General features: G+C 34.7%; 1 protein-coding gene across 2 annotated transcripts; it reads left to right on the top strand.

The window, feature by feature from the left end:
- On the top strand, positions 1,086-3,842 carry LOC18592612 (WAT1-related protein At1g43650). Of its 2 annotated transcripts, XM_018125587.1 has the most exons (7): positions 1,086-1,392; positions 1,484-1,543; positions 1,628-1,744; positions 1,868-2,117; positions 2,231-2,389; positions 2,967-3,118; positions 3,357-3,842. In XM_018125587.1, the coding sequence occupies exons 1-7, from the start codon at positions 1,190-1,192 to the stop codon at positions 3,496-3,498; spliced, it is 1,083 nt and encodes a 360-aa protein (XP_017981076.1). In that variant the 5' UTR covers positions 1,086-1,189; the 3' UTR covers positions 3,499-3,842. The 2 variants fall into 2 exon arrangements, with proteins under 2 accessions (XP_017981076.1, XP_017981077.1); XM_018125588.1 differs by lacking the exon at positions 1,484-1,543.

Below are 17,637 nucleotides of genomic sequence, written 5' to 3'. Positions count from 1 at the left end.
ATGCCTTATCCTGAATGAAACTCAAGAAAAACATTCTTGTGGTTGAAATTTCATAGCAATCCAGGCTCGAAAGTGCATGGCCATTACCACAAGTTTAAATTTTCAGTCTGTCCTTTAATTTTCTTCTCTTGTCATGCAAAAAGATCTCTGAGAGCCATTGGAATCGATTCTTTCTCTCGACATTAGAATGGATTCTTGTCGGGTAGCATTCCAAAAGCAATAAAGTATAGCCTAGCCTAGCCTATACCCTATGAGGATTTTAAAGCAAAAGCAATAACATATCTTAATAGATCTTAGTCTGCACTGTCCCTAAATATAACTTCTAATTACCTTGTTTTCCGCACTGAAAGAACAAACGCAACACCTGCTGCCTGGAGACTTTCCATCTCCATTAGACTTCTCTGAGTAATGGAAAGTCGTACTATTGGTCTGATTTTTGCTTTGGTGCATATCCACTCAACCTTCTTAGTGGTTCTTTTGAGTACTAAAAATGATGTGATAGCTTGCCTTGTTGTTTTCCTCTGCGAAACTGCGCATATGGTAAATCTAGATACAGAAATTAGAGAAGGGTCTCATCATAATTAAAATGAAAAGTACTGCTCATTTGAGAATTCCAACATTCATCACTTAAATCCATGGTGCTCCAAATCATGAATGACAAAAATGCTGGTGCTTTTAGCCATATATACCTTTGGATGTCTATCCTTTACCACCAAGCAATGTTTAGAACGGGGGGGGCGGGGGGGGGGGGGGAGGGGAAAGACATGCTCAAGACATGCACATTAGTCATTAAGCAAGCTTTTTATGTTTTCTGAAAGATTAGATGCTAGTTATTTGAATTGCTAAAGACGTGTGCTGATAGCAGATATCAAGGAAAAGCATATTTCACTCTACTGTTCACTAACCCGTGCTGCTGTCTCCTTTGAGTCATGAAAAGTAGGGCAAAAGTGTTTCTCTAGTGGTCCTCCATGCCACTATGACAAGCCTAAAATGAGTGCTTTCAAAATTTATCAATTGTTGGTTGAAGCTGAGATCTCATTCCAATTTAATGTACAAATCGACATTTATACAGCAAAAAAATAAAAAATAGAACAGTGCTTAAGAGGACTAGCGAGTGCTTGGTCTCTCTATATATTGAAGACCTTATCAATTGAAGACTCACAGAAGGGAGGCTAAAAGACATTACAGCATGAAGAGTTTAATTAAATATGCAATGGTTATGGAGAACCATAAGCCTTACATTGCAATGCTCTTTGTACAGTTTATATATGCAGGCATGGCCTTGTTTTCGAAAGCAGCAATTGCCAAAGGAATGAGCCCTTATGTGTTTGTGGTCTATCGGCAAGCCTTTGCAACTGTCGCCTTAGCTCCCTTCGCTTTCTTCCTTGAAAGGTTACTTGAAGTACATAATATTTCTTATTTAGATTAAGCCTCAGTCCTTTCCATTTTTCTCATTTTTAGTTTGGGAAACTTTTAATTGCAGTAAGCAGACCTCTCTATCATACAATTTACTCTGCAAGATCTTCTTGATTTCCTTGTGTGGGTATGAACTGGATCTCATTTGATGCCACAATTCAATATTAATGCATGATTGAATTTTCTGACAGTCCGTATATGCAAAATTCAGGCTTACCTTGAGTTTAAATCTCTACTATGTTGCAATCAACTACACCACTGCAACATTTGCTGCTGCCACCACCAACACAATTCCTGTCCTCACCTTTACCATTGCCGTTTGCTTAAGGTATATTAAGAAAACAAATTGCCAGCAAGCATATCCATAAGACAACATACCATTTCTGAAAATGAAGGAAAAATATTAAAGATCTCTTCCACTGAAGGATTGACTTTGAATATTATAATTCAGGACGGAAAGCATATGCATAAGACAACTGCCAGGAATTGCCAAGGTGTTCGGTTCAGTAACCAGTCTTTCTGGAGCCTTGGTGTTTGCTTTTGTTAAGGGGCCACCTATAAAGTTCATGAACTGGTATCCTGCAACTCAAAAGCAAACTGCAGACTCTCTGGTTAATAGTTACTCCATTGGAGAGTGGATAAAAGGTTCTCTTATCATGCTTGCCGCCAATACAGCTTGGTCTCTGTGGCTTGTTTTGCAGGTTGATCTGAATTAACATACTCTATTTTTTATTCATTATGCCTTTTCTGCCCCATGATTTTTTCCCTCGTCTTCTTTATGTTTTTCCTGACTACTGGTTGTTTTCAATTTTAGGGTCACATAGTCAAGCAATATCCAGCCAAAATACGCCTTACTGCTCTGCAATGCTTCTTTAGCTGCATACAGTCTACTTTTTGGGCCATTGCAGCAGAGAGAAATTCATCAGCCTGGAGGCTTGGCTGGGATGTTCATCTTCTCTCCGTAGCTTATTGTGTATGTTAACCTCACCCATTATCACCACATGATAATATGGTTAATAATTAGTAAATCCATAAAATTAAATAGTCTTTACAAGCAGGTTATGCCAAAAACAGCAATCAAATTTTCCTCTATAACAATCATATGAAGGCTTAATTTGTTGAAATAACTAGAATATCATCAAACCAAGTATTATTTTCCATTTTAGTAGCCCAGAGAAAAAAATCTAACATTTCTTCTCTAAATCACTTTCAAAGGCATGTCCTAGAAAAGAAGTCCTATTAGAATAAAATTGTCGCACTAAATGATGGAAATCCTTTCAATTGTTGAGCCTAAGAAATCAAACTATGGTGATTACAACACTTGCACTACTTTTCACTACATCATGGGTGCTTATCTAAGTAGGAAATATGGACTTCCGGAGACGCAGCATATCTTTTACAAATAGACCAAGGCCTTGTTAATATATATATATATATATATATATATATATATATATATGTGTGTGTGTGTGTATATGTATGTAAATACAGAGCTTCTAGTAGAGATTAATTATTAGCGTCTTTAGCTGACTGTAAAATGATCATGGCAGGGTGTAATTGTCACTGGCATCACATACTGGCTGCAAGTCTGGACTATAGAGAAGAAAGGTCCAGTTTTCACAGCAATTTTTACTCCATTAGCTCTTGTAATAACAGTCATCTTCTCTGCATTCCTGTGGAAGGAAACCCTTCACTGGGGAAGGTGCATATTATTACTCTCCTTTTCTAATTTGTACACACATGCATATATACACACACAACGTCGACATAAAAATATATAAAAAATTTATATTTAACATAAATAAAAATTTCATACATATTACATTAATAATGTAATCATGACCATTCATTAGGTGACATTTTCCAATTATTTGATACAATAGCTTATCAGCATATGAAAATTGACAAAGTTCCACGTATTTTGAAAATCATTGATGCAGTATTGGTGGGGTTGTCCTGCTGGTGGGAGGTCTTTATAGTGTGTTGTGGGGGAAGAAGAGAGAGGATGGGAAAGGGGTAACAAATGAACAAAATCCGGATACTAAAGAAGAAACTGTACTGGAGTGCATTACACATCACTGACTGATGGGACTGAAATATATGGCAAATGGCTTTGGCCCTTTGATGATGATATTTTCCACAATGAAAATCCTCAGGAAGATAACACCGTTCTAGACTCATCAAACATATCTCTTATTTTCTCTTTTTCCTCTTTCCAACTCTAAACCTATAATTGTAAGGTTTTCACAATCTCTTCAATATGTGAAATGCTCATACTTTTCAGCAGAGATGATTGATACTAGTAAGAAAATGTTCAGAGTTTGACTCCACTCAGCATTGATGAGTTCAGGCCATCTTATTATTAATTGTACTATTGTCACCCCAATTGAGGGATAGCAGCTAGAACAACAATGTTGCATCATTAATATGAGTTTGGAGGAGCAAAAACCTAGCTTGTTTGCTTTAAAAAGGATTGGCTCGCTTTATACATTGGAAACATGTGAGCTTCCACTTTCCTTCATATTTGTAACTTGTCCAGCTAGTTTGCTCTTTCCTTAAAAAAGAAATTCTCGTACTGGATTAGAAAGGGTGAGGTGTTGTCACCTCTTTCCTTAAAAAAATGTTTTCTACATTAACACCCCCCCCCCGCCCCCCACGTTGGCTTAGTACACCTTTAAACTTTATTTCTTTTTAACTTTTCCTCCCTTCAATCTAAACAATTTCGTAATTATCTTTATCTCTACGTCTTATTCTCCATGTGTTTCTTTTCATGTTCAGATATTTTGTATGGGTTGAGATCTCCTCTATTACTTTTATTAGTTAAAAAAATCCTTAAATTTTTAAAAAAAATTTAAATAAAATTTTATTATTGTATTATATTCAATCAAATTCTTATATTTTTATTTTGATTCAAATAAATTTTTATACTTTTGTTTTAATTTAAATAAATTTTTATAATTAATGATTAATTTAATCAAAATATCACTTTTCATTCTATATCACTCGACACTGATATGATATTTTGACATATTATAATAAATAATAATGTGATATGATGATGTGATATGATGTTGATGTGGCATGATTACATAATTATGTGGCACTTTTTACTTTTTCATATTTGTGTCACGTTGTCGATTAATAACAGTTAATCATTCATTAATTATAAAAGTTTATTTGATTTAAAATAAAAATATAAAAATTTGATTAGATACAATAAAAAAAATGACTTATTTATTTTTTTTATAATTTAAAATTTTTTAAATATTATATCTTTTTTATTTATTAATTTTAAATACATTGATTATCATCATTCACCTATATAATAGGTATGTAAAATTTACAACAATTATAAAAATTAATTACTAGTTATGGATTCTATGTCAGTAGAAAGTAATGAAAGGGAACTAAAGTCATTTTGGACATCATCTTACCACTCATTTTTCCTTGTCATCGCTTGCCACACGCATCCAAACTCTCTAGAAATACCCACTCCTGCTCTCTCGGCTCTCTGCTCTCTGCACCACTCGTTACATGCTATAGCAGATCCTGCCAATTTCACCAAGTCGTTTGTCGAACATTATTTTAAAGTTAAGCATTCATGATTCATCAATGAATATGACTACGATTTGATCTTATAAATGATACAAAGATGCAAAAGAAAAAGAACAAAGTGACAGCAATCTCCATTTACAGGTGTGGGTTTGAGATGTTAAAGAACATTCGAAGCGTGATATCCGATCACCTGTGAAAAATATTAGAAAAGAAAGATTTGAAAACTATTGTTCTACGCACTGTCTCACGGATGGAGTTGAAATAGTACTGCATGTCTTTTTATATATTATATTAATTTATTAATATTTTATTAATATGACGAGTTTTTAAACTCCACCAACCATATAGAAAATAATAATCCAAAATTCAATCATAAAATCTATTTTTTTCACTTTCTCACTTTTTTGTTGGTATATTTGGGAGGAAATTGAAAAAGGGTTAGAGAACAAACTCGAATCTACCTCAATCAAAGAGATATCAACCGTTAAGTTAAAGCCTTTAGCTTCTTCACAACTGTTGATATCCAAATTCGGAACACCATCCTGCTGCTACCTATAGTAGGCAAAAACTAAACATTCGTTTTTTTTTCTTTTTCTTATTCTTATAAACTTTGGAAATTAATCCCAGTTTTGGTAAAGCCTTGGAACTTGCCTTTAGTCAAGGCTTTAGTAAAGATGTCTGCACCCTAGCTTTTGACATTGCTATCCACCTTGACAAGATTAATTTCAATTTCATGCAACTTTTCTTTTCCTCATAAAGTGGTGATGAAGGTACGTAGCCTGCTTAACTTGTCACAAGAGTTCTTGATTGGTTGTTTTTCTGAAAAAATAAAATTGATTTTTATGTTTAGTGTTAATGATATAGATGAACAGTATCTTCAAGGAGATTCTTTAACCTGAAGTTGTGTGAGTGCTCTAGATATTTAAATGTCCTATTTACAACATAATTAATTGGCAAGATTGTGCTTGAATTACCTTTGTTCTTTGTCTGAGGTACAGTAAGTTAGATTCTTTAACTTAGGTTGCATTGGCATTGAATTACCTCTAGAAAAGGTAGCACTCTGTCTTGAACAAAATATTAAAGAAGGTGATTCAAACTTTTAACTCTCCAAAGGGATGTGAGTCCAGTGGTAAGGAGCTAACCGGAAGGAGGGTCGGATGAACCATCACCTTTGAATGAAGTGCCTGGCCCCAACTTCTCTAGCACATATATCTTATCAATTTTATCAAATAAAATATTATTTTATATATCAACAATAAAATTTTTAAATTTCAAAAATATAATTAAAATATTGTCACATATCAATTTAGTTTACATCAATTTATTAATTTCTTAACCTAATGTGATCTGTGTCTCTCTAATGCTATTTATAAAATTTAAAATTTCACCGCAAGTGCATCAAATTTTAAAAAAATCAACAAAAATTAAAAACAAACCTACGAGTAGAAGAAAATCCAAAATGGGAGAAAAAATTGGGATGGCACATAAGCCCTGTAAATAAAATTGGACTCCCAATTTAGTTGAGATTCTCATGTGCCGGAACTTAAACCCAATCTCGTGTGACCTTAAATTTTGAAAATAGACCTTAAGTAAGCCTTAAAATCCACAAAATAGCAAAAGCAAAAAAAGGGAAGGAGAGAGAGGGCTTGTGAGAATGAAGGGAATGTGGGTATTTATAGGTTGATAGCCTTTGCTTGTTAAATAAGATTAAGTTATAAGATAGGGATAATGATAAAAGATTTAATTTGAAGAGGTTATTTAAATTAAATCCAAATCCTAATCTTAATCTAATATAATCTAAATCTAAATGTATATAATCAAATCCAAAAGTTCAAATTAGATTACAATACGCGGGCTAGGCTTGTTGTCTAGCTAATCTAGGTTGCCTAGCTTGCTTGGGCTGCTTGGCTTGCTTAGGCTGCTTAGCCTACCTATACTAGTCTGAACTCTTAAGCCGTGATATCATCCCCCACTCAATCCAGCAATGAAGGCATTGTTGAGAGATGTACTGTTATGTAGTGGTTCACCTCTTGTACATCTGTGCCTTAAATGACCTCGTTTTGTGCACTTTTGGCTTTCGCACACTTCTTTGGAATGCACTGTCTACTTGGGCATTTGTTGTGGACCAATCTTTTTTTGCCTCGGCTTGTTGGTCTCATGAATGCTTGGCTAGTCTAGACAATTCTATGCCTATGTCTTGAGCTTCTTAGCCTTTGTTTGTGGTAGTCTCGTCGCCACTAATCTTGGTCTTTTTCAAACCATACAAATTTTCACTGTTGTTTGTTGCTCCCTTAGGTGCAACATGACACTGCCCAATCTCAATGTGCTTTTAGGCCCCCCTGGCCGTGGATGATGGCATTCCTTGTCACTGCATTAGTCTTTCTCTTTTTCCTTGTGCAATACTAGGCTCTCTAGGTGTGATCGCTCATTGAGTCTCTCTGCACACTGGTTGCCACTTTCATTGCTTGGACCCTCTTCGTCCATCATGATGGCTACAAGCTTTTTACGCATGGGGTAGTCCTTTGTCAAGTGTGGTTCCTCGCACAAGAAACATTTGAGAGGTTTCCTTTCTTTACCCTTTCATTTAGAGATTGCCTTGGTTTGATGGCGTGGCGATTTTTCGTCAACCTCTTCCTCTAACTATCATTGCTTTTTTTCTTAGGCTTGGAAAAGAAAGGCCATTTGTTAGGTTTGTGCAAATCCACCAATGATTCTACCACAATCATAGCCTTTGTGACATTCTGCACACTTTTCCTTTGAAGTTCCAACTTGGCTTATGGTTTAAGCCCATCCATAAAGGAAAAGAATGCTTCCCTTTCACTAAGATCGTTAATTTGTAAAAAAAATTCAAAGAATTGATTAACGTATTCTCTTACCTCACCTTTTTGAGTAAGCTTCCTGAATTTGCCATGTGCCTTATTATTTGTGTACTCAGGGTAGAATTACTTTCAAGACTCCTTCTAGAACTCCAAATACATGGCTGTAGAATTAATCCATAAAACATCCTCCGTGATGCCCATGATGCCCATGGCCTTAAAGAATTACTCCAAGCTCTATAAGAAATTGCCCACTTCTTTGGCTTCTCTCTTGCCTTGGAATTCCTTCAGCATGGGCACTTTCAAACAAGTCCCTCATTGAGCAGCTGGCGCACCACCTCCTATGGTTGCCTCTAGTGCGACGATCTTGTCCCTTAACCCCCATACCTCCTGCCATAACAACTTAACCAACTCTTCTAATGTTGCATCTCAATAGTTCAACTTCTCCATCGATTTATTAAGGGTTGATTAGAACTCTCCATGAAGTTCGTTGTCTCTGGACTTAAATCCTCCACGTTGGCCTCGAATTCCTTGAGTTTGTCCTTAGTTTCTCCACGACTAACTCTATTCTAGCTACTCGACCTTCAAGAGTGGACATCATGTCACTCAACTTATTGCACCTTTGAAGGAGGATTGGTGCAAGTTGATCTCTCGTTGATGTAATCTCTTTTCCTTGACCTCTAGTGCTTAAATATAAATGGATAAACAGAGTTCGGCTAATTGGTTACAAGCAACTCTAACTGATTACAACTTCTCTGCCTTGCACTGTCTTGCTACTGTGTACTTTGTGTTAATCGATTACAGGAGACTCTAATTGATTAAGAAATCTTTATCTTTAAGCTTTTCTCTTTCAGCAAACTTCTGTTAACTGGTTAACTCTCCCCTTAACTAATTAGAGCTTCACCTCCTTTAGCCTTACCCGATTAATAGCAGCTCTAATCAATCAAAAATTCTTCGAATTTGCATTTCTTCATTTTGGTTCCTTTTAACGGTCAACTTCATTTTAAATTTGAATTTGACGCTTGGAGATTCTTCAAGTCTTGTGCTCTAACTGATTAACCTTATGCCTTAACCGATTAACAAATCTCTATTTTCCTTTATCTAGCACCTTCTTAATCGATTAAGCCTAGTGCTAATTGATTAAGATTTTTCTGTTTTGCTTTAACTTGCAGCCCAACCATTCCTTAACTGATTAAGGCCTTTTCATAATCAGTTATGAAAGCTCTATCTTCACTAACTCTTTCCATCTTTCCCACTTTAATTGATTAGCCTATCTATTATATGATCGTACTTTTAATCATTCATTTCATTAAGGGAATTGATTTTATCCTGCACACTTAAATAGTGAAGTTAAACATTAATGAATGAGGAATGTTTTGTTATCACCAAAAACATATGGAGTCAACATTCTCCCCCTTTTTTGATGATGACGAAGCACTCATAGATTCAAAGTACAATGTTTATAACAAAGAATTTATGTATAGATTTGGGGATTGCTCCTCCTGAATATGTGCTCCCCCTAAATATGTGCCTTAATAAAATTATCCAATATAAAGCCATGGAAAATGAAGGGATTCAACCATAAAAACATGTATATATATAACCAACACAATTCCATGATAAAGATATAAACTTCACTTCAACCATTATTCGTAGTACAACATAAAACATTGTTTCATAAAACACACCAAAATAAAGTCAACAAAGACATAGCTTAAAGATTGAGTTTGTTTTCCCTACTAGCTTACTTCTTACTCCTAGTTTCTTACTTTCTTACTTTTCTCCCCCTTTTTGTCTTCAAGCAAAAGAGGGGCCTAAAGCTAAAACTCATCTAATCAGAGTCGAAAAAGGACTCATTTAAGAAGGATTCATTAGTCCTTAGGTGAACATTAAAAGGTTCAATGTGAATGGAATAAAGGGATTTAGGTTCAAAAGATGAGGAAAATCCATAGGAGATAACTTTAGGTGATGCAAATCTGAGAATTGGTTTGGTAGTGGACTTAGTTATTCTGGGAGATTTTCTTCTTTTGAAACTTTGGTTTTGGTGGCCATTGATTTTTTGCTCTTTTTAGTAGTTTTCTTTGTGATAGGAATAGTTTCAACCGTTTTACCCTTGTCTTGATTTGCTTCCTCTGCAACTAGTTTTTTCCCTTGTTGAGCTTATTGAACTTCTTATTCCATCTGTGCTTTTTGTTTTGCCTAGTTAGCTTTAGCTTCCTTGAGAATGTCTTTGATAAATTTAGAAATTGGGATGCTTCATATTCTTTAAGGGGATTTTCATCACCTTGTCCAATAGTTGAGTATTCTTTTTCTTCACGTTGAGTTTCCTTCTCCACTTCTCTTTCTTGTTCAATTTCCTTTTCAACTTCTTTATCTTCCTTTTCTTTTCCAATTTCTTGGCCTTGTTCTATTTGAAGGGGTATTGTAGTATCTTGCTCTTTTTCATTGTCTGTTTGCTCTTTCTTAATTTCTTCTTCATGTTTAGATGTGTGTGTATCACATTGCTCAGTAGTAGTTCTTTCACTAGGCATACTTGCAATGGTGGCTGGAGCTTCAGATGTAGGGGATTTGGTTTCCTTGGCTTGATGTAGAAGGGTTTCAAGCTACTGAAGTTTCTCCTTAATCTTTGTTATCTTCACAGCTTGTTCAGTTAACTTTCCATCAATCCTTATAAAGAGATTAAAAATCATTTCAGCTTGGAAGGGAAGTTGGATAACTTTGATGTAAGGAATGGAAGGACTTTCAATAGTGGGGAGTAGTGGTGTACCTTTTGTGGTTTTAATGCATTCATTCCTTTCTAGTTTGTAACCCATTTTCAAAACACTCCCTAGGAAGATTCCCTTATCTTTATTTTTAGTTAAGTCAGCTTGGAACTTTATGCTCTACATCCCCTTCTTTTTCACAAGAGCTGAAATGATGTTACCATATGGCAAGTTGGCCTTATCTCCTAGTAGAGTTGTCCTGATTCTCTCAACCATGTATCTTCCTACATTCAATGGAATGTCATTAAACAAAGCTTCCATCAACCACAAGTCCTGGGCACTAACATAGTTGATGCTAGGACTCTTGCCATGAAGTGTGGTTGTAATAAAATAATGCAAGATTCTAAGTTGAGCACTCTTGATGTAATTAGCATAACTTGTAAAGGGAAATTTTTCTTTTCTTCCAGTCACAATTTCCTAAATATGATTGGGATCATACTTTTTAGGCATTTTGACTTCCCCTGCTATTGTCGAATTTGCACATGCAAGTATACGTATCAAACAAGTAATATAGATAGTAAGTACAGATTATTGTTCCCACAAGGATTTGTTTCTAACTTTCACTAAGTATTAAAATTATAGAACAAATTAATTTTATTTAAGCTAATCAAATATTGAAAAACTAATGAAAGAAAAAATTCAAAATTAATACTAAATAAACTAATAAACTAAATAAGTTAAGGAAAACAATATATTAAAGACCTAGGATTATGGGTTTATTCAACAATGCAGCTGATACCAACTTTTCTTGTTATTTATCTTTTCTGGGTGGTTTTACTAACCTAGAATACAAAGCTATGGACAAGTCTGTGTCGCAATACTTGTACAAGTACCTAACTTAATTAGTTCACTACATGTCTATAGGAATCAATTAAATTAAGTTCACTAAGCAAGTGTCCTAATGTGGCTATGTGTGGCAATTGGCATATGTCTACACAAATCGCGAATCAGATCACCTAAATGAAGTGAACATACAGTAATCAAATCTTTGTCCAACCTAAAAAATCTCTGTCACGTTTCAATTAGATTCACAAATCAATTAACTGTTGATCAAGCAATTAAAGGCATTAAGAATATATTTAACTAAGTAAAACAATACCCATTCATGATCAATAGCAGAAAACAAGTATTCAGATTACATGTTAAAATCCACCACAATCCTAGATAAGCAAATTAATTCATAATATCAAAATAAAACATTATCCACAGAACTTTGGCCATGAATTCAAAACAAGAAAATAAGATAACACAAAATGAGAGAAATAAATTAATGTTGAAGCTTGATTGATCGCCAATCTCTCTCGATTACTCTTGAATTCTTGATTTATTCGAAGCTCCAATTCTGTAGAAAGCTGTTGTCATCCTCCCCTTTGACTGCTTTCCAAAAAGTCTCTTAAATATGTGCAAGGTGCCCTACTTTCCAATTTTCCATCAAAAGTATATTTTTTAGAAGTCAAGGTGGTGCCGCAACCATGATTTTCTAGAGCCATGGCGCCGTGCTCTCTGGAGTTTGTATGATGTCCCCATGATGCTCAATGCCACAACCATAGTTCTTTGGCACTGTTGCAATCTCACTTTCAGCGCTGCGGCCATGAGTTACTCAAGGGCACAACCTTAATTCCATGTTGTTTTAAGTGCAGAACTATATTTGTCTATCAAATTCAAACATGATTTTCACCTTGATCTGATCCAAAATAGGCAAATTGGTAAACATGAAAGTTGTAGCCCATTCTCTTATCTTTCCAATGAATGAAAAATCAAATTAATTAGATTTCTATAGCTTACGTTATCTTCAAATTAGTGCAACATGTATGAGTGACACCTTCACCACACTTATACTATCATAACTTTTTTTCACCTTGCTCATCATATTCTGCAAAAACCATGAGAAAAATCGACAATAACTTTTCCTAAAGTAAATTAAGACAAATTAAAGTGAAGTTAAACTAACAACAACTAATTTAACTTTTCAATATGTAATCTAACTTACACTAGAAAAACAACTTTAAAGGTTAAAATTTGATTTTGATCTTAAGGCTCTAGCCACTAAAGTCCCCAAAATGTGTTACAAATAAGTCTATATAGGAGAGTTACCACACTCCCAAGCTTAAGATCTTGCTAGTCCTCAAAACAAAGAACTAGATGCAATAACTTAAACATGAAAACATTAAAGCATTCTACTAGAGTTCAATTGCACCATTTCATTCATTACCTTTAATATCATCGAAAGTTACTTCACATTCATAACTTTAATCCATATACAAATATTATTCAAGTTCATGTCTCCATTCAAATGCAAGCTTATCATTAAGTGAAATTCCATGTGTGTGTGCAATCTTTTCATTTAAAACATTGTCAAATTCGAATAAGTTTATATTTATGCAAAATTCACATTGGCACTTAAATTCCATAAGCTTGATTTCATCTCTCTCTCCACTAATGTGGACTAACACTAAATCAAGGATCAATAAGACTTGAATTATCTTGTATTTTATGGCTAAGGTTAAGGTGTAATATGGGATAATGTATAACTAAATCACCCTAAGCACATAGTCAATCTAGAACCTATTCAGAGCTTTAATTCCCTTCACCTAATCTATCCCTTTTTGTCTACATTTTTCTTTTGTTCAACATTTCATTCTTCTTTTCTTTCTTTTTCTTTTTGTTTTTCTCAATTTCACACCCCTACACTTATTTCTTTTATTGGATAGTGAGATGAATACAACTACATTTTTAAACTTTTCATCATTTTTCATCTTTACTACCTTTGTCACCATTTAGCTCATAACTTCCTAAATTGACTTATGCACTTAGGAATGAGGGGTGCAAGAAATTGGAACTATCAATACGAGGTTCTAGGCTAAAAATTAAGTGTTAGAGAAAGAAACAATGCCATTAGGCTCAAAAGGGAAAACTAAGGATAATTTAAATAAAGGAAGGCTACAAAAGGCTCAATCGGTCCAAAAATGGCCTAAATCATTTCCTTAATTAAGTATAGCCTAGGATTTCACCTCGAGAGGGAATTAAACATATTCTGAAACTTAATACATAATTAAAAAATTATTTGCATTCACATAAACCTTTTCTAAATATATACAATAAATCTAAATAAAAGACATAGTGCTCAAAATGTAGAAATTTCATCCTAACAATAAAGCTTAGCATGAGAATTTACATAGTACTCAAACAGTATTCACATTTTTCGAAGAATCAAGATAGGAATATAACTAAGTTCTCATCAGTGGATAGGTAAATTAAATGAAATGGGCACAATTACTTCTAGTAAAAATGGAAATGCATATACATTAATTAAAATGAAAACTTCCTACATGACACTACTAGGCAACTAAAAAGCCCCCCCAAACTTAATTTCAACATTATCCTCAATGTAAACAAAAAGTAAAGGAACGAAGTACTCCCATGATCGAAATGCCTTTAGTCATTTTCCATTCTGCCCCCTCATCATAAAGCACACCAAAAACCCCAGCTAAATCAATGTCACTCATAAAGTATTTGCCATAGTTATCATTCTCAATGTCAGGTAAGTTATAAAATTGATTGATAATTGCACTATTAAAACGAACCTGACTTCCCTGTACAAATACTTGACCATGAACGTGTTCAGCGACATTGGCATAAAATTCTGGAACCACGTGTAAGACTGTGGCTTCAGGTTGTTCACAAAATTGCACCCACTGCCGCTCAATGAGGACCTTATGAATCAAACTATAGAGCTCAGGATGGGGATCATTGCCACATTCTGGAATAGGAACTTTATGTACCAATGAATGCATATGTCTCTCAGCAACCTCGACAGACACAAATTTACTATGATCGAAATGAGTCTCGCTACCATTTTCGCGAGTTATTTTCTTAGACGCCATTCTACTCCTACTAATATAAAATATGACCTCCTGGCATGAAGAAGTGATGAATGGCAACGATTTAAAGTGGGCGTGAAGTGGCTTGTGGGGGTTAAAAAGATCTCAAGTGTAAAAAGAGAGAAGAGCCCTAAAATGTGAGGAAAGAATGAGAAACACGAGAGAAATTTGGGACTTTTAAAGACAACCCTCAAACATGGCACCGCAGCGCTACTTTTCTAGCACCGTGATGGCCTCATTTCGAGATTTTGTATGAATAGAGGTTGATGCTCCACCGCCGTAACGCCATTTGTTTTTGTTTTTGTTTTTTTTAAATGCTTACTTACCTACTCATCTCAAGATAGCCCCAGACCTAGAATAATCAATGAAAAATTAATCACAACAAAATTGACAAGGTAAAATTTATAAGTGACTAGAATTTAAAAGACTACTAAAATAAATAAAGTTGAAAAGCTTGGGTTACCACCCAAGAAGCACTCGTTTAAGATCATTAGCTGGACCGTTGTGGAATTCACTTGGTCAAAGAGAGAGATGGAGGACTGGTGTCGATTGATAGGTCCTCCCCAGTAATGTTTCAGTCATTAGCCATTCACCTTAAACCCATTTCGTTGGTCAACCCATCAACTATTTTTATTGTGCCATGTGGAAACACTTTTGACACAATAAAAGGTCCTAACCATCTCGATTTAAATTTAGTTGGAAATAACTTCAATTGTGAATTGAACAACAAAACTTGCTGACCAGGTTCAAAACGACGTTCAACAATCTTTTGATTATGCCATCATTTTGTCTTTTCCTTATACAATTTGGCATTCTCATAAGCATCCAAACGAATTTCATCCATCTCATTCAACTGAAGCAATCTATTCTTTCCTGTTACTTTTAAGTCAAAATTTCAATTTCTTGATGGCTCAGAATGTACTATGCCTTAATTCAATTAAGAGGTGACATACTTTTCGAAAACCAAATAATATGGAGACATACCTATTGGAGTTTTGTAAGTTGTCCTATATGCCCACAATGCATCCTTTAGCTGATTGCCCCAGTCCTCTTATGATGATGATACCACTTTCTCAAGAATTTATTTGATTTCCCATTTTGATACTTCCATTTGTCTGCTTTCCTAAGGATGATAAGTTGTGGCTATCTTGTGTGACACCCCATAGTTTGTGTGAGTAAGGCTGTAAAATAATTATTGTAGAAATGACTACCTTCATCACTTACAATAGCTCCTAGTGTACCAAATCAAGTGAAAATGTTCTTTTTTAAACCCTTCAATACCACTTTAGCATCATTTGTAGGCAGGGCCAAGGCTTTTACCCACTTTGACACATAGCCAATAACCACCAAAATGTATCGATTGTTGAATGACGAGATGAATGGTCCCATGAAATCGATTCCCTAAACATAAAAAATTTCCATTTCCAAAATGTTGTTAAACGGCATCTCATGTCTTCTGGAAATGTTTCCCACTCTTTGACACTTGTCATAATGCAACATAAAATTATGAGCATCTTTAAACAAAGATGGCCGATACAAACCTGATTGAAACACTTTGGCTACTGTTCTGTCTTCTCCAAAATGACCCATATTTTGATGAATGACACTGTCTCAACAAGTTGCCAACTTCTCCTTCTAGAATGCACCTTTTTATAATTTCATCAGCACTTTGCTTAAACAAAAATAGTTTATCCCACATATAATATTTAACATCATGGAAAAATTTCTTCTTTTGTTGAAAAGTTAAATTTGGAGGTAGAAGGTTACTCACAATGAAGTTAACATAGTTAGCATACCATGGTAATTTCTTATGACCAATATGCAACAATTGTTCATTAGGGAAAGTTTTGTTGATCAAAGTTATATCCATACCTTGGCTGTCATGCTCTAGCCATGACAAGTGGTCAGCTACTTGGTTTTCTGAGCCTTTCTTACCTCTGATTTCCAAATCAAATTCTTGTAGCAACAAAACCCATCGTATTAACCTTGGCTTGGCATCTTTTTTGGCAATTAAATACTTAATTACAGAATGGTCAGTATAAACAATAACTTTAGTGCTAATCAAGAATGAATGAAATTTGTCAAATGCATGCACAACAACTAATCATTCTTTCTTGGTGGTAGTGTAGTGCATCTAGGCTTTAGTCAAAGTTTTTCTTGCATAATATATAGTATGAAAAATTTTATTCTTTATTTGTCCTAACACTGTGCCTACCGCATGATCACTAGCATCACACATAAGTTCAAATGGGAATAACCAATCAAGAACTACAATAATGGGTGCAATTGTCAACCTCGTTTTCAATTCTATAAATGTAGCATGACATGCATCATCAAATTTAAATGGGATGACTTTTTCTAAAAAATTGCACTAGGGTTTAGCTATTTTAGAGATATCTTGATGAATCGTCGATAACAACCAACATGTCCAAGGAAACTCCGGATACCTTTTATCGAAGTTGGTGGTGGAAGCTTATCAATGGTCTCAATCTTGGCTTTGTCCACCTCAAATCCTTTGGTCGACACCTTGTGACTGAGAACAATGCCTAATTGTACCATAAATGGCATTTATCCCAATTCAGCACCAGGTTTGGCTTTTCACATCTTTGCAATACCTTGTCAAGATTAAGCAAACATTCATCAAAATTATTATCAAACACTGAAAAATAATGCATAAATACCTGTATGGTTTTCTCCACCATATCTGAGAAGATAGACATTATGCACCATTGTGTGGTTAGAGCATTACATAACCTAAATGGCATTAGTCTAAATGTGAAAGTACTATAGGGACATGTGAAGGTCGTTTTCTCTTGATCTTCTAGTGCTCTAGCAATTTGATTATAGCCTAAACATCGATCCAAGAAAAAATAATATTCTTTTCCAACTAATCTATCCAACATCTAGTCAATGAAAGGTAAAGGAAAATGATATTTCCTTGTGACCTTGTTTAGCTTCTTGTAATCCATGCATACTCTCCATCTAGTGACTATCCGTGTGGGAATAAGCTCATTATTTTCATTTACCAACACTATCTGTAAAGCCCGACCTTTTAAATATTAGTCATTGCATACATGTGATGATAGCATGATTGCATGCTAGGAAGGTCCCGAAAAATTTACAAAAGTCGGTATTGTACCTAGAAGTACAACAAAATTTATTTAATCCTCGAACTAGATCAAATAGGAATTTTAAGGTGAGATTAAG

Source organism: Theobroma cacao, chromosome 8 (genome assembly GCF_000208745.1).
Source record: "Theobroma cacao cultivar B97-61/B2 chromosome 8, Criollo_cocoa_genome_V2, whole genome shotgun sequence".
NCBI classification, from domain to species: Eukaryota; Viridiplantae; Streptophyta; class Magnoliopsida; order Malvales; family Malvaceae; genus Theobroma; species Theobroma cacao.
This window is presented reverse-complemented; position numbering and strand designations above follow the sequence as displayed.